The sequence below is a fragment of the Teleopsis dalmanni genome, chromosome 1, assembly GCF_002237135.1.
Source record: "Teleopsis dalmanni isolate 2A chromosome 1, ASM223713v2, whole genome shotgun sequence".
Taxonomy (NCBI): domain Eukaryota; kingdom Metazoa; phylum Arthropoda; class Insecta; order Diptera; family Diopsidae; genus Teleopsis; species Teleopsis dalmanni.
The window spans coordinates 172738341-172761438 of record NC_051846.1 but is presented as its reverse complement, the minus strand read 5'-3'; the positions used below and the strand labels follow the sequence as shown (position 1 = coordinate 172761438).

At 28.8% G+C, this 23098-nt stretch overlaps 3 protein-coding genes across 3 annotated transcripts; all 3 read right to left on the bottom strand.

Moving 5' to 3' along the window:
* Positions 1-891: 891 nt before the first annotated feature.
* LOC119670196 lies at positions 892-2302 on the bottom strand. Its single transcript, XM_038080359.1, has 2 exons — positions 1756-2302; positions 892-1267 (listed from the first exon to the last, which is right to left on the bottom strand). Exons 1-2 carry the CDS (start codon positions 2198-2200, stop codon positions 930-932), a joined length of 783 nt encoding a protein of 260 aa, XP_037936287.1. The 5' UTR covers positions 2201-2302; the 3' UTR covers positions 892-929.
* A 1844-nt stretch (positions 2303-4146) lies between these two features.
* On the bottom strand, positions 4147-6368 carry LOC119670195. Its single transcript, XM_038080358.1, has 3 exons — positions 6123-6368; positions 5307-6062; positions 4147-4620 (listed from the first exon to the last, which is right to left on the bottom strand). Exons 1-3 carry the CDS (start codon positions 6325-6327, stop codon positions 4190-4192), a joined length of 1392 nt encoding a protein of 463 aa, XP_037936286.1. The 5' UTR covers positions 6328-6368; the 3' UTR covers positions 4147-4189.
* Positions 6369-9344: 2976 nt separating this feature from the next.
* On the bottom strand, positions 9345-20364 carry LOC119670193 (dynein regulatory complex subunit 4). The gene is made up of 5 exons (XM_038080357.1): positions 20198-20364; positions 17557-17605; positions 12468-12632; positions 12084-12387; positions 9345-10369 (listed from the first exon to the last, which is right to left on the bottom strand). Exons 1-5 carry the CDS (start codon positions 20198-20200, stop codon positions 9451-9453), a joined length of 1440 nt encoding a protein of 479 aa, XP_037936285.1. The 5' UTR covers positions 20201-20364; the 3' UTR covers positions 9345-9450.
* Positions 20365-23098: the final 2734 nt, after the last annotated feature.

Below are 23098 nucleotides of genomic sequence, written 5' to 3'. Positions count from 1 at the left end.
TAAAATAAACCAGTTTCTAAATATATATGCAAATATTTTACCATTACTATAGCTACAAAAAACAAAATACAGTGAAAACTCTGATTTTTGTTCGTTTAAGATGTTCTTGGTTAAGCTGAATAAGTATTGTCGTATAATGATTAATAACCTATTTACACCGCATACATTAAGCTACATTAAGATTTTGTTTGTAAGATACTTTTAAGAAAATCATTTACACACAACTCATAAATTAATTTAAATTTTGTTTTCGTATTTGATCCCTCAAATAAAAATGCTGAACGTTGCATCTAATTTTTATTTTGCTCTAGTTTATGAAAATTACAGTAATTTTATATTATGAGACTTAAAGTAGATTAAATCAGTCATGTACGTTGTCTCTCTAAACTAGTTACAAAATTATAGATTTGCCTATGCAAATTTAGAATCTGCCTATATGCAACACTGCAAATATCGTAATATATCGTAATTTTTTTTAACGATATTGAAATAATTATAATTGAATTATCAAGAACTTTTTAAATATACATAAATGGGTGAGAGAAATATGACGGAGTAAGTGAAGATTTTAAATTTGTATTGTAATAGTTTACGGATTTTTCTATGGATATATTTGATTATAAAAAATTATTTCCTCAAAAGCAGTATCGGCTTAATAAAGGTGTGTTAGAAAAGTTTTCATTGAGGATGTATATAATTTAACCTACAGTACAATTATAATTTCTTCTTTAACATTTTGAAACTATATATTTGAAAGTAAATCGAAAAATCTATACTTCAATAAAATCAACCATAAATTCTGTACAATATAAATAAAAAAATTTAGTCAATATTTTATTATGTATATAACTATGTATATAAAAATATTACAAACAATTTTTTTTGTGTTCATATTCTGTTTTCTTTACTCAATTAGTGTTAATCTAATTCTATAAATTTATTGAATTATTTCCATTTTCGTTACTCATAGAATTAATTCCAAGTGTAAAACTGTTTAAAAGTGCTTTTAATTTTGTACAAAACATACTTTTAGTTTGTGGTCGCATAATTTTTAATGGATGTCGAAAACTCATTAAAAAATGATAATCGTCATCATATTGATTACTGAGTTGAGATTGCAAAATATTAAATTTTTCTTGCTTTAGTTTAATATCTTGATTGACTTCTTCTTCAGATACTTCAGATAGTTTTTCCAATTCATTTTGATAAGACATGCTGTGTTGTTCAGCTGCTTCTTGTTCTTTGGAGTGTTTTTCACTTTTAAACACTAAAATGTAAAAAAACAATAATTTATATAATTTACTTTTATGTAAAGATTTTTAATACTGTGTAATTTTTTTTTTTTTTTGGTTAGTATTATATAATTACTTTATTGTAAAGAGTTTTCAGTTTAATTCAACAGGATTTTAAATATTAATAATTATTTTTTTTATATAAGCATAAAGAAAATTAGAAAGCAATTACTCTACTCAATCTACTCAAAATCGTTTATAATCTCAATACCATTATATATATGTTATCACGAATTATGAATATTTGTTTATTATAATTAATGATCTAATTAAATAAATTGTGTACATATAAAACATACTTTTTTTGAACATTCACTTATATGCTTAAATTTTTTTTGCAGTGTAATTTTTTTGACATTCCTTTATAAACCATTCATAACAAACATGTTGCAGTTAAAAACTGAAGAAATGTAAAAACGTTTGTTTACTTTTGCATGCAAAATCATACATTTTATTATCTTACCAAGTTTTAAACGTTTTTTATTCAATTGTTTATTTCGTTTATATAAACGTTCCACTTTCCTTTGATATGACATATTTTGGGCTTTTAATTTTTTTATATTCATATGTAATTCCTTGTTTTCAAATTGAATCCTTTCCTCAACATCTTCATTCAAAAAATCACTCTGCATACATTGAATATTAGATTCATTCTCTACTTTAACTCCAATTTCAGAGAGAAAAAGTGAAGGCTCTGCATCAAATAATAATCTTGTTTTCCCAAAACAATTTTTTTCAAAATGTTTGGCACAAATAAGTGGTTTTTTCAGTGTTGATATTGTACGATATGAAGAACTGCATTTCTCCAACCATCTGTCATATTTCATAGTTCCTGGCTTAGGAAACTTAAAGAACTTTCCCTCCATTGTATAGCAATTCTTTATAGAACATCTTCGTATTTTAGTCATTGAATAGAATAATTGTTATGATTCAACACAAAATGATTAATAATATTTTACTGAGCAGTTCAAAATAAGAGAAAAACACAAATACTTCATATAATAAAGGTAGCGACACAATGAATTATTAATGAAACGTCATTTCAGTCCAAAGAAGATCCCAGTAGAAAAAACAATATTGCTGTGTAAATAAATTCTTAGGATTTGTGGTAAAATTGAATTTTAATGCATTAATAGTATTATAACATATTTCCACCACTGGTAATAATGCTTATGTTAATAAAATCAAGATTTAATTGTTTCCATTGTCATAAACTGATTTATGCATCTGAAATAATTTGTTTGTTTACATTTTACATAAAAAGCAAATGTCATAAATTTTTAATTTTGTTGACTTCCATTTAGGAAAATTCATTTATAAAGCTCTGATTCGACGTTCTTCGCCTTAAATCAGTTGAATTATTTATGACCAAAACTACCTAAATGAGACAATTGAAAGTTTGGTGTTAGTTTTAAACAACAGGATGTTGTGCGCACTAAACGAAAATCAACTAAACGAAAAACTAAATATTTGGGATGAAAAGAGAGCAGATGTTATAGATATTTTATTATTTTGTAAAACAAATCATTATCGTAAACTATATTTAAGTATCCGAACATGATTAAAAATAATCATTTCAAAATCAAAATATTTGAATTGATAGAATGATCATAACATATAAATTATAATTTATACTTTTTATTATGGAATATTTTTCATAAACGTTAAATTATATATATATATATATATATATATTTTGTTCAAAAAATCTATTGGGAATATAATTAAAATGAAATAAATAATGAACTCATGTATTATTATTAATGCTTATTGATATGGAATATTTTTAATATATATATAAACGTCACATGATATATATAAAATTTCTAACCACAATAAATAAGATTTTGTAATTTAAATTTTTAATTTCACATAATTTATTCCGATAGCTTATATACTTTGTTTAAAAAATCAATTATTATTATTATTATGAAAATAATTAAAATGAAATAAATGAGGAACCTATGTATTAATATTATTAATGCTTTTTGATATGGAGTATTTTTAATATATATATAAACGTCACATGATATATATAAAATTTTAAATCATAATAAATTATATTTTGTGATTTAAATTTTTAATTTCACATAATTTATTCCGATAATTTACTTATAAAAATTTTGTTTAAAAAATCAATTGTTAAAATAATTAAAATGAAATAAATAAGGAACATATGTATTATTATTAATGCTTTTTGATATGGAATATTTTTAATATATATATAAACGTCACATGATATATACCAAATTTCTAACCACAATAAATTAGATTTTGTGATTTAAATTTTTAATTTCACATAATTTATTCCGATAGCTTATAAACTTTTTTAAAAAATCAATTATTATTATTATTATTATGAAAATAATTAAAATGAAATAAATGAGGAAGATATGTATTATTATTAATGCTTTTTGATATGGAATATTTTTAATATACATATATACGTCACATGATATATATAAAATTTCAAATCATAATAAATTAGATTTTGTGATTTAAATTTTTAATTTCACATAATTTATTTGGATAGCTTATATACTTTGTTTAAAAAATCAATTATTATTATTATTATAAAAATAATTAAAATGAGATAGATAAGGAACATATGTATTATTATTATTAATACTTTTTGATATGGAATATTTTTAATATATATATAAACGTCACATTATATATATAAAATTTCAAATCATAATAAATTAGATTTTGTGATTTAAATTTTTAATTTCACATAATTTATTTCGATAATTTACTTATAAAAATTTTGTTTAAAAAATCAATTGTTAAAATAATTAAAATGAAATAAATAAGGAACATATGTATTATTATTATTAATGCTTTTTGATGTGGAATATTTTATGTTAGAAAATGTTAGAATATTATAAATAATAATATTATACCGTTAAAGGATATAAAGGATCGAGATCTATATCACTAATGGCATCACTGTTATTATCCAATTGCATTAGAATCTGATTTATGATATCAACGGATTCATCGCTATCGTCAATTTTATCCAAATACATTTGACTTGTATTTAAACTATTATAATTCATTTCATCACTCTCGGGTTGACTTGTTGTAGTAGATTGGATCATAGAATTAGAGGAATTTTCTGAAACATCAACATCAGAAAATTCAGCTTGAATTTGTGACGATTTATCATCTGATTGTTGTACCACGATGTGTTCCGTTGAAATTAAACGTGAGTTGAAATGTGGACAAGATGATTTATAGGGTTTTTCTGTTTCTAATTTAAAGTACTTATAAAATTCCATTTGAAAATCATTTCGAAGTGATTTCATAAGTCTTTTAGAAGTTAACACTATGAAAAAATATTTAAAAAAAATTAATTATTACTTAAATGATACGCATTTATTATTTAAAAAAAAATACACAATTATTCTTTAAGGAAATACTTACTTATTACTTATGTATATATTTAATAGATTATATTAGATTTCACTTCATAATAGCAGAGATAACTAAATCATATTGATATCTAAACCACCAAAAAATTTTTTAATATTTTCTGTACAAAAATTATTTGATTTTTTTTAACAAAAATTATTTGATTTATTGTGTTTTAAAAATATATTCAGGTAAAAGTCTTTTTCAGCTATAAAATTTTCACTAAAGTAAATGTTCGCTTTCTCTTTCGTATTCAAATATGTGAGAGAAAGTTCTTCGAGCCAGAAAAAGCTTTCTTCAAATTGTAAACTATTTGCAATGAACTATCATTAATACAAGATATGAAAAGTGATGTAAAATATATAACTAGAAATAACTCCCAGCGAACATGACGTCACTGATCAAATAGTTATGCTAATTTTTGGAAAATATTTTACTGTAAAGACGACAATGTAAATTAAGCCTAACTGCTTAGTTTTACTTAAAGTCAGATATGTTATTTTATTAGCGAATATCAATATGAATATATACAGACATGTTCTAGATTATGAAGATAATTTCTATTGATTAAGATCTTAATCTAATATACATTTTACTTACCTTCATGTTTATTTTGCTGAAAATCTTCGAGGTTAACTTGTGTCTTTTTATCGTTTTCTACCACCAATTCAATTTCGACTTTGTTTGCTTGAATATTATTCTTCTGAATAAGTTCAACTAATTCAGTTTCATCAACTTCAATGACTTTATCTGATGGAACCCATAACTTAATTTGAATTTCATCGATTTCACCTACTTGGTTTAATTCTGTTTTTATTGGATCTATTGGATTTATTGAAGCTATTTTCTCTGAATCAGAAGAACCTGGAATTACTTTACCGAATTCATTTTCATCGATTTGAGTAAACTGATCAGTTTGCCCCACTACACGAATTTGAATCAATATGTTGGATTCAATCTTATTGGCCTGAATCACATTGTTCGATTCGTTTGCATTTGATTCAGTTTCATTCAATAACATTTCAACATCCGAAATAAATTCATTATCTTCCGTAATTTCATGTGCTTCAGCTTCAGATACTTCAATTATTTTTTCAACATCAAATTCGTTCTCCGTATCACTTTCATTCATTTGAATTACTGTTTTAAATGCAATTCCATTCGATACACCATTCGATTGATATGATTCATTTTCAAACCGGATTTCTACATTATCATCATATCTCAGACGTTCGGTAACTATCTTTTCACCATTTCTCTCTTGTAGTCTTTTCAGACGCTTTTGTGCCTTCAAATCAAAATCTTTTTTGAAACATGGTATAGCTCCATATTTTAAACGCTGCATTCTACTTAATCCTATTATTTCAGAATGTTTAATTAATACATAATATAACCAAAACCACTTGTCTTTCTTACCCATTTGATATCTTATGCTCACATGAATATCTTCTTTTTGGAAATGATCACTGCACATTCTCCAAGTATTTTCATTAAATTGTTTTGGCGACTGGCAAAAATTTAACCACTTTCGCAAAAGATATCGATCTTTTGGAAAGCTGAAAAATGAACACTGTTTGGATTTTCTGGTATAATTGTAACAGTTCCAGACAGCGCACTTCATTTTTATGTCTTATTATTTCTGTAATTTAAACGCCTTTTAAAAAAAATATTTTATTGCAATTTTGCGAAGCAATCTATACTATGATTCTCCGTTATTTTCGCCGTTTTCACGAGCACCAGTGACGTAGCAGACGCAACAATTTCGTTTTTGACGCTCAACACATGCGATATATGCAATCTTTTGTAACGTTTATGAAATTCTTATATGTACAATAACATAGATTCTATGTTTACACTATCAATTTATTTTTATATTGTTACTTTTGCACAAATTGTACGATTTTTAAATAATAATCGTATAATCCATACATTTAGGAACACAAACTTTTATTTTTCTACACGGATCCGCATAAAATAAAATGGACGCTTCTTTTTCAATTTGCTTTCACCGTTTTTTCTTATTAATACAATTTTGTAAAAACCACAACTTCGTAAATATTTTCTCAATAATTTATTTTTCTTTTTTATATATATTTTCAGTATTTTTATATATTAATATTTTTATAGTGATATCAAAAATCGTAGCTTCTCAACTTATTTGTGCTCCGCTGAAACGTCTTTCCTAAAGTTAGTTCTCTACTGTAGTGATCTCTAGTTTGTATGCCATTAAGGTGCCTTGCATTTTAGAGAGTTTATAAAATTCCCGGAAATCATCACTGACTGCTTAAAAACTTCTGAGAAAATTTCCATTAGGCTTTCTGATGCAATGAAACAGATCCCAGTAGGGTTGTTGTTGTTGGTGATACTTAAATGTACCGATCGTTGGTACACTTAGAAAAATAAACGGATTTGTGAAATTAAATTTAAGGACTTTATTATTTCTGCTGTAAGAACTTAGCACAACTGACTAATCCAAAGACTAACACAAAATAATTGCAATGCATAACTTTGTGTGAGAACTATTTGGTGATCTTATTGAGTTTCACAGAAGTCCAAATTGTTTTCTATGGCATTCTGTATTTGTAAATTTCTGTGATCATTATAAGTTTCAAGTTTTAACATTTAGACAAGAAATAAGATATCACGTTTTCTTTTAGGAAAAGGAATTTGGAAGAGAAAGAAAAGAAAACTTTAGAAGTGCATATCTGTAATTGAAAGTGAATGTTCTCTAAGACAGTTTAACCAATCGGTCATTAAATATAATTTACTCATGTGTTCGAAAATGTTTTGAATGACTTCAATGACTTTTCAATGACCAATCGATTCAACACATTTGGATTGATTGGTTGTCATGTATATATCCATGTCTGGCAGATGTCTTCGTTGACGAATTGATCCGTTTTGAACTGTCATACATCAAAATAAACCTAGCTTTTGATAGCATTGATAAATCCAACATACGTATATTTACTTCATATGTTTACTAGGTGATTAGAACTCAAGTGTTTTAAATTTGGGAGGTGATCCTTTTTCCAATAAATATGTCATATTTTATTTGTGGTGTCAGTGTTCAATATAAACCGAGATACAGGTTATCCAATAAAACTACCCAAAAAAATGCAGTGAAAAGACTCCTAATATCATAAAATTGTTTCCCATAATTTTTTCAATGGTGTATTTGGGGTAAGCAGGGGGCTTAAGAGATAGTTTAACCCACATACCTCTAGCAATATAATACATACTACAAATTTTTAATGAATTACAAAAACAATGTTGAAAAAAATATTGTGTGATATATATAATCCCCTCTGGCTATGCTGTTGAATTGTTTGATACTTATAAGTAGAAAAACGGAAAAAACCTCAGAGAGAAAAAAAATAAGAAGAGCAGAGAGTACAGAAAAAAAATATTTTGTCCGGAACGAAAATTGAAAACGAATCGAAAAAAATATATCCGAATTGAAACTATGTATACAAATACAATTGGGGCATAATCATTAATATGCATTCCGCTTCAGTTGACAAATTATTTATAGAAAAAAAATATTTTTATTAAAGGTATTCGTTAGTTATGCTCTCTAAAAGAAATGAACAAAATGATTGCAATTATAAAAAAAACTGGTTTGTAAGAGAATTTACTCGGAACTAAAGCTAACCTCGATAAAAATATCAAAACACTAACGAAATAGCTTCCGTCTCGAAGTCCAGCTTATTAGTGTAAACACAGCTAAAATATAGTGTTTAACTCAGAAGTTCATAGTAAATGCAAAACTTTTTTAAATTATGAATAAATAATTTATTCGAATTAATAGTTTTACAATAACTAATGATTATCTGAGCTATTTGATTAGCTTATATTGAAAATAATAAAGACATTTTAATCATATTTTGCTTTATCCAGTACTTTAATAGTTTTTTATATTTTTTTTTACTTTATACGAATATGGGGTGTTTTAGATTGCAGTTATGTGCTTTATCATTGGAACCGTTAATTTTCATATTAAAAAAATAAACTTTAAACTAAACGATACGTGTAAGATTTATTACAGTTTACACTTAGTAATTAGTGAAAAGTGCTTAATTAAATTAAGTGTTCACACTTAAACGATTCAACGAATAGATCAATAAAACAAAATAGAGTTGCAAATATTATATTAAAAAAAAATTTAGAATTATTTAATTATTGAATTTATGTATTATGTAAAATTTAATCATAATTTAAAATTATTTTTTCCTATATATCTGAAAAAACGATTAAAAATATATAATAAACGGAAAATGTCATACCAACCCATGTTTTGTTTATTTATGTTTGAAATTTATTTATTGATTATATTAATAATAAATATAGTATATGCAAACAACATTGTTGCTATTTTAGAATGTTCTCGTACATTCTAATTCGACATATAAAAATTAGAAAATAAATTTTACTTATATAGTAATAATGTAAACACTTTATAGCATCTGCTATATTTCTAAAGTAGGTATATGGTATAGGGATTATAATTCTTAGAAAAAGATTTTTACTTTTTAAATTAAAATCTTATCCGCCATTTACAGAGTACATTATTATAATTAAATAATATATCTTTTAGTTTTAATACATGAATAAATAAATGTTATTTAAATAGAGGTTTATTTCATTATATATCTAATGTTTATATATTGCTTTCAAATAAGGAAAAATAATAATTTTCTTGACCCCACAAATCAAATAACACTATTTATATAATCTACAAAATTTACTGATTCTTTGTCACTAAGCCGGCTGGTCCACATAAATATTTTCGTTTAGTTGTGAACTGCAATGGTTCGAAACCTAATTCTTCTTTCGGTATACCAAATTCTTTAAGTTTTGCTTCATATGTTGCCAGTAAATCATCGTGAGCCTTTGTAGTGCGCGTTAGTTCATAGCGCATAGTTTCAATCAATTTGTTCTTGTAATCTAACATTTTCGAAACAGTTTCTTCCAGATGGGGTGGTACTTCTCCGTTAACAGTACATTTGGATACTAACTCACGTAGCATGACATCACGTTTCTCAGCATCACGCTTCAGTACTGATATCTTACGTTCAAGTAAAACATTATTGAGTCCTGTTTTCTGTTGTAGTTCCGTCACAACATCATTAAATCTCAGCTTCAACTCTTCTCGCTCCTTTACTAATGTTTCATTTCGCATTAGTAAAGCTTCATTTTCCCAATTGATAGACGTCAAATCCTTTTCGATTTGTTCATTTCGTACCTGTAGACGTTTCAGATGACTAGCGTTTCGATTGAAATGTTCTAATTTGCGTCGTAAAATAGACAGTTCAGCTCTAGCTTCTTCGAGCGGTTCCTTAAGTTTGCGATTTTCAGTTAATGTTTCCGAAGTCACACGTTCGCTACGTTCGGCTTGTTTACGTAGCGTTTCCATTTGTTCTTTCAAGCTGCTGATTAGACCTAAATTGTTCAATGTGATGTCGTTGTAGTAGTTTTTCATATCATTAAACGCTATTTCATGGCTCTCAATTAACCTAGCAAGTTGTGTATTTTTACGTTCCTGCACTTCAGACATTTGTACCTCATAACTAAGCTCGAGATCCCTTTTCAATTGCTGCATTTTTTGCTCATGCAATAAATTTAAATCTTTAGCTTCTCTTTGAAAGTCCAATTTTCTTTCACTGGAAACACAAAGAGAGTGAAGCAAGATGAGAATTTTAGAAATTTACAAATTTATTTTCCATAAAAAATTTTTTAGAAAGGTGCTTTGGTGAAAGGGTCTTTTGATATCTATTCGCTGTTACTATGATTGAAAACTAACCTTTGATATATTAAGTATTCAATTTGGAAATGACGTGCATGATAAAATTTAGTAACTCAAACTCTTTCCAATATGTTATAGCGTAGTATATTGAATCTTTTAACGAAAAATTAATTGAAATGTAATCGATGTTTGTGCTGGTGCCTTATTCGTAAAGTTTAATAGGCTAATAGCATAATGATATAAATCATGAGTTCATTATGAGATAGAATGTAATAATATTTCTCTTGATTTCTTCAAAGATTTAGTAATCTAATATCAAAGATTATAATGATAGCTAAAAAAATTGCAGTTTATACATAATGTCTATGGGAACACGTTTAAATAATTGTCTTAAAATGTATTGATTTATTTGACACTTATAGTAAGGATGTCTTAAAAAAGGCATCGTTCCCTTAAATTATTTTTGACTTACAATAGATTAAATAGGAAAAAAAGATAGAAGGGAATATATAACACCTCTTTTATTTAGCATGTATAAATATAATTTCCATCTAAGGGAACACCTTTGGAAGGTTCTCCTGAAAAACTCTGGGAATGAAGGTGAGGATGTCCAAAAACAGTATAGCTGTATTTAGAAAGCATGAGAAAGGATGTTATATTATAAAATAATATCATTAGTTAGATATCAATTAAGGGAACAATTGGTAATGGGTTTTTAAAAAAAAAAATACTGACTGATCTAATAATGAAGATAGGTACATATGTGAAATAAAGTTTAAAAAAAAAAATACTGACTGATCTAATAATGAAGATAGGTACATATGTGAAATAAAGTTTAGTTTTTAAAAATTTACTTAGGTAATATTATGGATTTAATAGGACGAATAGGAAACCGTGCATGATTTCCTTGAAAAACTATTAGTCATCTGACATTGAAAGTTAGGAAGAATATATTGCACAATCTACAAGGTGATTATCCAGCACAAATAGAAATATATAATTTATACTTCTCTTTTATCTAATATATCTAATCACATATCATTAAATAGTTGTAATAGAAGAAATTGAAGTAAATAAATAAAAAGTTTTAACTAATCTGATTGGATCATGTAGATGAATTATATATAATAATATGTAGTTATACTATCAAAAGTATCAAATATAACATCTTGTGGATATGTAAATAAAACAGTGCTCTGTCATCTTTTACTGTTGATCTTTCTTCGTTATAAAAGGGATAAGTAATCAACTGAACTGCTTGCATTTCCGTACAGTAATAGTTTATGCTATATATGGGGAATATTAAAATGTTTTTAAACTCTTGAATGGAGTGTACCTCAAAAAGGTTACGAAACATTGGGATACAGCTATCTTATGAAATTCTCTGTTATTGAGGGTTAAACTAGGCTTCTGAACTTCAATCTAGATATTTCGAACCCAGATTTTTCAATTTAGAATCGAGTTGGTTTTGTACCAGTGCCTCCGACATTTAAGTATAATTCTATCGAACTAAAGTATATCAGAATTTTGTAAAATTATATATTTAGCCTAAGTAAGCTTAAAACTTGATATAAGCGGTCGTTCAATGGTAGTGCTCTTATGTCAACAAAAAAAAAAAAATTACTACTCACGCTGCATCAGAAATATGAGCCACTTTTAATTGTTGAATTTGAAGTTCATGTAACTCATCACGTTCACGTAAAAAGCGTTCAAATTCTCGTTTGTCTTTCAACAATTCCATTTCTTGTTTGGCATGTTCTTCCTGAGCTAATTTTAATTGTGTCATGGCCTCTGCTCGGACTTCCCCAATTTTATTTTGGCTTTCATATTGCAAATGTTTCATCTGTTGCAAAGCATGTTTTGTTTCTCTTTCAGCCAATTCATTTGCCATCTCAATTTCGCGATCCTTTTCACGTAATTCAGTATATGTTTCATCTACAGGTATTTAGTTTATGGAATAAGATGATCTAATCATGTGGAAGAATAAAAATATATTTTACAAATTATATACTCACCTAAATGACCTCTTGTTATTTCCCAAAATGTACGAATTTTATCTCTTTCCAATTGGAAGTAGTTACGTTCCTCCCTTTCACGATCCAGCTCAGCCTTGAGGCGTAAAGCAAAAGCTTCAAGATCATTTCGATCCATTTTCGATGTATCGACGCCATCGATAAGGACTATGAAGTAAAAAAACAAACAATAATGTCAGTAGTTAAAATACTCATGCTCAGTATTCAATTATTTGATTCACTTTTGGATTAACTTTTGAACTCAAATTTTTACACATCAGGATTCTATAGCATCTATTAATTTCTATAGCATATGGATTTCGTTTTACTAAGAACATACATAAATAATTTATTGTAAATATATTTTTGTTGTGAACAATAACAACTGCTATTGTCGAACAATGTTAGAAAGCAGAACACATATTCTTGGACTTATAGATGAAATGAATAAAGAAACTTCTCGTTCATACCTTTATTTATGTTATCAAATGAATACATTTTATGAGTATTATAATTTATGTTATATTAAAAAAGAACAGTTTGAAATTTGTACCCAATATCAGGGCAACGGAATTTAAATGAAAATTACCCGTTAAGTTTTTGTTCATCTTCTTCTTATGTTCTTAATGTGAGTTAGTGTCTAAATCATATTTACTGAATAAGGTATCTTACTTCTTGGATAATTCACTATAACAAGATCTTCATTGAATTATGATAATAAGTTACTCAGCTGATTTCATACAAGCATAGTTTTAAGCCGAGTATATCTTCCTGATATTTTGAGAGAGTACAGTTTTAAGCATGGGCATTCACAGTATCAAACAATTTCAGAGCTCTATTTTTGTTGATGCAAAAACTATAAAAAGTCGTGAGTTGTAAGAAAAAAGATAACATTTGACTGATTCACTTATAATTTCCAAATGGTCATCGTATATGATTTGAGTTATTCTTGGAATCCATGAGTGCGTCGTTCCACAAAAAAGCACTGCTTGCGTAACTAAATCGATTGAAATTAACTCAGTTGAAAGTCTCATACGAACTAGGTAATAGCTTACTTAGTTTGACCATCAAAGACGTAAGCCGTCCTTGGTCGCGTCCAATACCTTCCGCCAGCTAGTCGGATTAGTGGTTTGCCAACCCAAATCGTAATAACAGACCATAGATCTTCCCAAACTGTTTCTCTCGAATGCTCATAATGCCTTCTCATCACTATTGGTACCTGTCCAGGCCACTACACCATAGAGTAGGACAGGTGTGATAAGAGAATGTAGAGCATAGTCTTTGTTTGTCGAGAGAGGGCTTTATTTCTCAATTACCTAATAAGCCCGAAGTAACATCTTTTGACAAGCGTGACTCTTCATTGAATATTTAGGTTGACATCATTTTTGATGCTTACACTGGTTCCCAAAAAAATAAATTCTTTTATAACTTGGAATTTATAATTGTCAACATAGAGATAGGTCCCAAGTCGCTCGGGAGATTTGTTTGTTGAGTTCATATCTGGTTAAATCAACCAAATTATTTTTCTGAGTGCAGTAGTTTAGTCAGGATTTTGTGAAGGGGCAGATATACTAGAAAAAAACTTTTTTGGGAGTGATTTTGCAGTTCATTACATGCTTGTATTATATATTATATTGTCAGGAAGGAAGAATCTATCTTCCAAAACTCCACTGAAGCTATAAATGTTCACCATTTTGTATTTACAATTAATTTCATCTAGTTTAATTAATTCGCAAACCCAAATGGTGAGTTTAAATTCATCATCATTAGCACCTCCTTTCTTTTCGAGAGAGATTAATTGTTATATACCCACTATTTTCGAGTACAGTATTATTGTTTGTGACCAAACCTCTCACAGCTACAGTGCTATCAAAGATTTATCACTTGTCTTGCTTATGCAATATCATCAAAGTCCACAGTGTATCGTTATCAGAGATTTATCACTTGTCTTGCCTCTGCAACATTCTTACGGGTTGCACATCCAAGTCCTCAGTGTATCACTAGATAGTAGTAATTATTTGTAAATCAAAACTGTGAATTTTAAAATTTCCTCACTATAGCTACGTCTCTTCCATTCGGAATAGATTTCTTGTCATAGGAAATAGAACTCTAAACTAATTATTTCAATTAGGAGAAGGAAAAGGAATTAAGTATAAAAAAAATTAATAAAGAATATTTACTTAAGTAAATGAGTTAATTACTTTAAAAAATATTTTATTAATTAATTGTGTTGTTGAAGACTAAAATGCAACAATACTTTCAAGGATAATGAAAATTTCCACTTGACAGCAATGAAATGGGCAGAGCAAACGTAAAACGAGCTTGGGACCGAACGGCTTGCCGGAAAACTTTTCAGAAAATTGCAACAATTTCTTTCTTCTTCTTTTTTTTTGGTTTTTTTTTTATTATTCTGTGGGTTTTTAAAATGAAGTCAACTAAAATTGCTGGCTTAGAGCGCATAGAGTGGACACAGTAGCAGTAATGGCAGCAGGCAATTAAGCAGCATTCGCAGTACGCAATTTAAGCATGCAGCATGCAACATTTGTTGCATATGGTTTCTTTTATTTGTTGTGAGTGGAATAAATAAATTCATACGGATGAGTAAATGTGAAGTGCGGGTATGGACCTCTGGACTCGTAACTATGCGTGCAATGGTCGTTGGTTGCAACATAATTATTATGACTTAATTGTTTTTGTATTGGACTTGGTAAGAGTTCATTACAAAGCAAAAAACAACAAAAACAAAAACAAAAACAAAAAAAAAAAACAATTAAAAATTGCTCAAAATTTAATGTGTTTTGCAACAATATGGCAGCATGATGCCTGGTAAATGCTGCAAGTTATAATGCAGCTTCGCATAATTTACTACCGCCAAATAATTTTTACGAATTTCGTATTTTGACATTAATATTAAAAATATTTTTAAGTGCAATTTTAAAAAAGGATCTAAGCGGATATGTCACCATATTTTATGCAACACAAATAAAGGCGCTCACATTGTGCAGTTTTATGTGCAATATTTAATATTTATAAGAGGTCCTTTTTACTCTTTTGGTGAGTTAATATGTATGAAACGCATTGCACATATCCTCCAAGGCTTTTAAAATGTCGATAAACTTTTTTCAATGCACTTGATTGCAACAATATCCGCTTTTATGGTAACAAAGACAACGGAAACTGCAATTGTAAGCATAAAATCCCGACACAACGTCAATGCGTCTAAAATAAGTAAACAAAATTTAGTGCTGAATTCCCCATCTATTTGCCATGCATAGGCTGGATAGGCAGTGGACTGAAGTGTTGAATAAAAATCCGCTTAATACAAAAATATGCAAAATATGTTATTTTAAGGACTCAAAAAAGTCGCTAAACCATATAAAATGGTTGCAAATCTTGCAAAACTAAACAAAAGAATCGCTTGACAGCTCAGCACAAATTCGGCTAAAAACTCAATAATTTATATGCACAGCTAATATATTTCATTTATCATACAGCGAAACAGCGCCTTGGGGTTTATCCTTTCGCCGTTTTGTTAGCCGCTTAATCCCTTCGTTGCAGTCGTCGATGCATTCTTATTTTGCCATTGTTATTGCTCTTTTTGTTCGCGAATATTTCCGAATCTCTGCATTGACAATGAAAATTATTTATATTAATTTTTGTTAATATTTTTTTTTTTGTGGCTGAAAATCATTGAATGCATTTTTTCCAATATTTTCAGAATTTTTAAGATTTATTTAATCATAAATTTATATGGAAAAGAATTTGTTTGCTGTAAGAAAACTTTTACTTCTTTGTTAAAATTAATTAATTGCATAGATTTTAGTTTTTGCTTTGAGATATTAGGTCAATCTTATTTTTATTTTAAAACAATACACATTAATATTATTAATAATATTTATATGTATTCATAGTTAGTTAGTTAATTTTGATGGAGGAAGGAACGAATCCTCCTCAATTAGCTAAAAAAACCATTTTAAATCCACAAAGGTTCAAAATAGTAGGTAGTAGAGAGAAGGTTAAGCTAGAACCAGTTATAGACATTTATAAATGCAAGAATCTGGTCAATGCTAATGCTAGAGATATTGCCGTGTGTGTTAAAGAAGGGAGACCCCAGAAACTTAAGCCTAGTTCTGGCTAAACCTGGACATAGACACATCAGGTGTTCTAGTGTCCTTTCTTCGAGAGCTGGCAGACACACATTACAGGAGATACCATACTATGGTTCAATGCCCTGTAAAGGCAGATATTAACCTAGATACCTAAGATTTGCTTCTGTGTATTAAGTCAGAGGTTCTACATTAGAAATAGGTTGTCTATGTAGCGCTAGACCTGACTGTTGAGGTGACAAGGGTGCACTTACGTATATATTAATAAAAATATTATTAATAGAGAGGTTTCGAAAACTAGTGAGCTATAACAACAAAATTTTTTTTACATTATTCTTAATTAATTGATTGGCTGACAACACAGCTGTTGCCAGGTACAGCGAGTATTGCCAAACTATTTTCTTTCAAGGCAGAAACATTTTATTTAACTTTTTTTAACTATGTTCTAGTTTTGTTTCAAGACATGCTCGACCTTGTTGTTGAAACTTTTGCTGTTTAGGAAATATAATCCAGGAATACTTGAAATTATTCAGTCATTTGTTTCGCAGATCCATGTAGAATATTATCGGGGTACTTATGTATTGTTTATCATTATTTTATCAAAAAACATTATTTGTTATCTAATCAAAACTTTTTATGCGCATTTATGTTTTTTTGACAATATTGGTTGCTAAGCTGTGGAGTAATAGATGTGTAATCCTTAGTACTTAGTTTGTTGTTTAAGCTAAGTGCAATATTTCTAACATAACGTTCATAAGATTATTAGATAAAATATGTGTTTCAAATCTACCTAGCAACTTATGAGAAACCAACTCTTATTAATTTGAAAAATAATTGTAAAGGTAAACAATTTTCAACATTTATCTCAATAAGCAAATAATTTCTTGAAAATTATTGCGAATCTAATACGTATTATTAATCAAATACTATAAAATTATAATATATAATATAATATAATAATACTAAAAATAATAAAAATAACTTACTGGGCCCCTTTTTCCCTTTTCCTTTTCCTTTTCCCTTCTTTTTTGGCGGCTGTGAAAAGTAAATAAGAACAATATTAGTTAACACTTTAAATATTTTTAAAAAATTTTATAAATTTAAAAAAAAATTAAGTTATAGATAGGCACTTATCGTTATAATGTAGTCTCATGCAAGGGAACTATCTATATCTATCGACAATAAGCAATTAAAACTCGACGGAAATATAATATGAAATTCTCCAATTCCTAAGTCTCTGCTTTCCAAAGCGAATCCCATGTTTAATAGATTTCCTCTTTCAAACCAGTTAAATCATATCGCCATCATTATTCATCGTCTGGCCTTTTTCAATGCAGTTGATGAACAAAGTTCCACGGACATCCTATTATGCATGCCATAATTTCACCAGCTATCTGTCGTATCTGGCCACTTTGGGCAAGGTTTGTCAACTGCCTAGTAAACGAAAAGGAAAAACAAAACCTAACTGACTTTAGCAGAATCTAAATAAGCATGCAGCAGTCAAATCGGCTTATTATTCTTGAACATATAAAGGCTGAAGCTTTCTGAACTTAAGCAGAACAGATATCAAACTCTACATGGAATTGCATACAGGCCGATGTAGACTGCGATACTACCTGAATAATATTGGTCTTGCAGTAAACGATTCTTGCCGACTCTGTTAAGAGCAACAGGAAGCCGTGCCGAGACGCAGACTTAACTATCTAGGCTTTTGAGTCCTGAACACCTAATTAAAATACGGCTTATGATTCTGACAAAATTCTTTAAAAGTTTGGAATTAGACTAGTTGAGTGAAAAGCAGCTCTAAAGATCTCTCAGGTCTTAGTGCATGCACAGTCTATCCATAATAATAATAATTTTATAGCCTATATAATGTACCTATGCACTTGTACAATTAACTATACATTATACCAGAGATGCATGAAACATATTAACTAATATAATTATACAGTTTATTATTCTTAAACTTTGTGGTTTCTACTAAAAATAAAAATATCATAAAGGTCCTTGATTAAAAAAAGTTGGGATCCACTGATATATATAGTTTCTGTTTTCGGAGTATTGGAGTATTCTAGGAGTATAAGTAGCAGCATGGATTATTTTTTTAGTTTATTTAAAAAAATTTAGTAAAAGGAGAATTATTGTACGCTTCTTGTTCTGAGTTGAGCCTTTTCTGAGTTAGTGTATCTGATCACTTTTACTCTTTGGTAACTGGAGGGTTTCTGCAGAGTCCCACCCAACTCACTGATTAATTTGTGTATTCCCTATAAACTTCGTGATTATTCAATGACTGATCTAAGATCTGCGTACCGTCCCGTGCGTTTAGTGATTATTCAGAGATTAGATAGTGTTAAGTAGGGCAGCCTGTCAGTTTTCGTATATAACTTGTATGCTCTGCACTCTCATAAAGTGGTGAGGTATTTATGGAGAATGATCTTTAAAGTTGAACCAGTTCTCAAGAGGTTGTAAAAATTTCTGAAAATGAAGTAAGTACTTTTAGGAGACTGAACGTTTAACTGCAGGACTTAGCTCTACAAAAAAATGGCACTAGGCAATATCTTGAGTTAGTTTCAAATTCATAGACAAGTTAAATTCTCATTACAATGATTTTGTTCTGCCTTTAGCGCTTTAATCTTTTGAATTGTTCTGCAATTTAATCCTCAAACTATTATCCCATGAAAAATAAATCCAAAAATTCCTCACATTTAACTTTGTTATGTTTATTATTTGCTTGAAATTGCATATTCCTTAAAAATTTAAGAATTAATGAACGAAGCAATGAAAGGAAAGTACGGGGGAGTGAAAAGATTGGGCGGACAGACATAATGTTTTAAATATTGTGATGGCGCGGCTTTCAAAACAATTTCGTAACAGATGTTGGCTTATTGCATATTTTATGATTGCAAATTATTCAAAAATATCCTCGTTGCCTACAAGTCGCCGCCGCATAACGCCACAGAACGCCACAGAACGCCGCACAACGCCCCCACCGACAACTCCATCGATTTGTGTATATAATATTTTGGCGCTAAAGGAGTGAAAATTCAAATAAAAACAAACTACAACAATACGTTCGCTGCATCATTTTTACAAAAGCGAGATTTTTCATAAATTCATAAAAATATAAAATTTTTTACTGCACAGCAGTTCGTGTCATATGAAAAATTGCAGTGCAGCGCATGCAGCTTATGCCGCGTGGCTTCTTATCGCAGCTCCGAGTGCAAGTGTTGGCATGCAAAATGGCTGCAACGCAACGTTGGCTTTGGCAATGGTGGCTTTGGCAACGTTGCCAGCTATGGAACGGAGTACGTCTGTTGTTGCTGTGGCGGTTCTCGTACCGTCGTCAGTGAAAGCGTAAGCAAATGATGATGATTTTTGTTTGGAGCTGATAAAAATATTCACTTTATCACTAAACGCTTGGCTTCAAGCGCTAAAGAGTTTCAATTCTTCGCAAATTTTCTGCTTTCTGCTATTATACCGAAGTTTCTTTAAGGATTTTATTTAAGGATTTTATTTAAAAAATTAAATAAATATGTATCGTACACTGCACTATTTATATTAAACTATTTCCGCTTACATTTTTCCTTAACTAGTTTTATTAAAAGTCTTCAAATATTTTTTACTTACCATTTTGATTCCGTTTGTTAGATTCGCAGTCCTCCGCCTTAACTCTTTATATTAATTATCAAAAATATATCACGTGGTCTCAAATATTTCACGCTGAAAACTTTAATTTCGGTAATTTTGTGTAAAATAATATTATTGCTATAAATTAACTGATGAAAATACTTTACTAGAAGCAAATAAAATGGTTTCCTTAGTGATAGAAATAAATAGTTTTTTTTTATTTATAAATTCTAACAGTTGCTATGTTCAATTGCTCAGCAATGCCAAACCAAATATATTATTGCCTTCTTTCTTATACTATGTTCAGACACGCCTTCAGACATGCGAGTTAGGCTAAATTGCGTTTTAAGGTCGTGTGCGAGTTAGGCTAAGTTGCGTTCTAAATGAGGGAAATTCAAAGTTGTGCCGATAATGTAGTGATGTGTCGATACGTGTTGATAAATGGCGAAATGTGTGCAGTGCAAAAAATCCCAAAAAATCTCCCATTTGGTTTAGCATCAACTTAGCCTAACTCGCACACGTCCTTAATTTCTACTTTATTTCAGGGAAATTAGAACGAAATTAAGTAAAATGCCCTTAAGGTACATTTCGAATGCAACTAAGTGTAAGATAAATTTCAGATAACGAAAAAGGGATATTTTTTTAAAATACATGTCAATGACAGTTGACTTTAATAAAACCGGTAGATATTTTGAAATTAGAACAAATTTTTAAATTTGAATATAGAGAAAAAACTGTAACTATTATTTATTTAAAATATAGTAAAAAATAATAATTCACATACTTGAAATCCCCCAAAGCTAATAAAACTACTGAATGTCATCCTTTATAGTTATTATAATCAACTTTTAAAATTGCCCAGATACAAATGGTGTTTGGAGCATGTAATCTTCAACATTCGATTTGTAAACAAAAAACATATGATTTCCCTAATTTGGGGCAGTATGAACACTTAAAAAATTAACTTAATTTCATTTTTACGAAATTAAGGAAATTTGACTGTCTGAACATAGTATAAGCCAAATTAGTAATGTGTCTATTATGGAACTAAAGTAAATTAATGTTTTTTAATATTATAATAATATATTGAAAGACCACCATGAGACCGAATTTATCGTTATCGTTTCCTAAAAAAAAACTTGTTTGGCAAGCTAGATAAAGCCTTATAAAACCAAAAATTTTGGTCAAGTAGTACAAACACTACCCCAATCAGTACCCAGCAGCTTATAGTGGCATCGATGCCAGAAGAATCACAATGGCATCGACGCTTTAATGATGCTTTAAGCAGCTTCGATGATTCAATGTGCAAAATATATTGTTTAATGCTATATTTCATCTCATTATTTTGTAAAAATTTTAAGTGTTTCTTTATATATAAATTCCTTGTATCTGTTTTTTATATTATATGTAATATTAATACAGTTATTATTTTTAAATAAATGGAATATATATTTATTTATTTATATTCACATATATAAATGGCTTTTATTTCAATTTGTTGATTCTTTGTTGTTGCTCTTAGATGCTTTGTGGCAGCGATAACGATTCCCACATAAAATTATATCGATTGGACCACATAATCGTATTGATTCCCCACACCTTCTTTCATATCACCACCGCAATGATGCGTTTAAGTACGACGAGGTATCAATAAAACACCGATGGTTTTCCTATGACATAAAATGCACAAAAATACATTTACTTGGTATAGTACTGGTATCGATGGTTCGTTCCAAAGTATCAATGCATCATCCAAAGTATCCAAAGTGTCAATGCATGGGTACTACTTAAACTGTGATTCAAAAACCCATAACATAAAAAGCTGGTGAGTAGCTTCGATTTCGTTGGGTAATGGTGATCACTGATTTAAGGTCGACTTCAAGTCAAGTATTTGCAAATAATTGTGGATAATTGAAAAGACTGGAGAAATAGTGAAAGGAAAATAAGAAAATACATGGAGAGTACATGGAATAAGAAAAATAAACTGTCAATAATAGGCATTATCTGCCAATGAAGTAAAGTTCTGAAATTTAAATATAATTTATATATCACATAATATATAGTACATAATTTTTTATATATTTTATATTTAAAATTGAATTTAACCGTAAGTAAGATATTTCACTCTTCTAATGATAGGAGAAATATGATTTATTGGCAGGTACTCGAATATCCGCAAGAAGAAGAATCTCCAACCACTGTTCTTTTAGTTTAAAGCTATTTATGAAAAGTAAATGATTAACTAACATTTAGTGAAAATTGAATTACTTCAACTATTAAACCAATTTCAGTTTCACACGAATCAATTTGTACAATTTTAATCTATTTTTTGAGCATATAATGCGTTATCGTTCGAATATTGTCAAAAGAACGGAATAGTCTGCAAAAATTCCATCGCTTGAAGGTCGCTAAAGACGTTATAGAATAAATGAATTTCATTCAATTAATAAATAATTAATAATAATAAAATAATTAACTCTAATTATTTTGTTGTATTGAGATATTGAGTTTGGTGTGCTAGCAAGCCTGGGTGTCCTATTACTAAGTCGTAACCGAAAAAAGCACGTAAAAGTCAATCAAAAGTGAAGGTGTTGTATTCTCGTGTTTGTGTTCTCGCAATTCTCACCAGATGGTAAAAGAATAAATAAGGAATATTATCAGTTTATAATGCTGCGTTCGAAGGGAAACAATTTCTCGAAAATGATCAGATTTGGTAAGAAAACTCGAGGATTTTATATAGCGATAGCGCACCTTCTCCCAAGGCTATCATTGTTAACAAATTTCTCGTCAAAAACACAACCCAACTTCTCAAGTGTTTGCTATTAAGATAGTGAGTTATGTATCATTCCAATAACATATTTAATTAAAAAATTTGTTCTAATATTAAAATTCTCGTAAGTG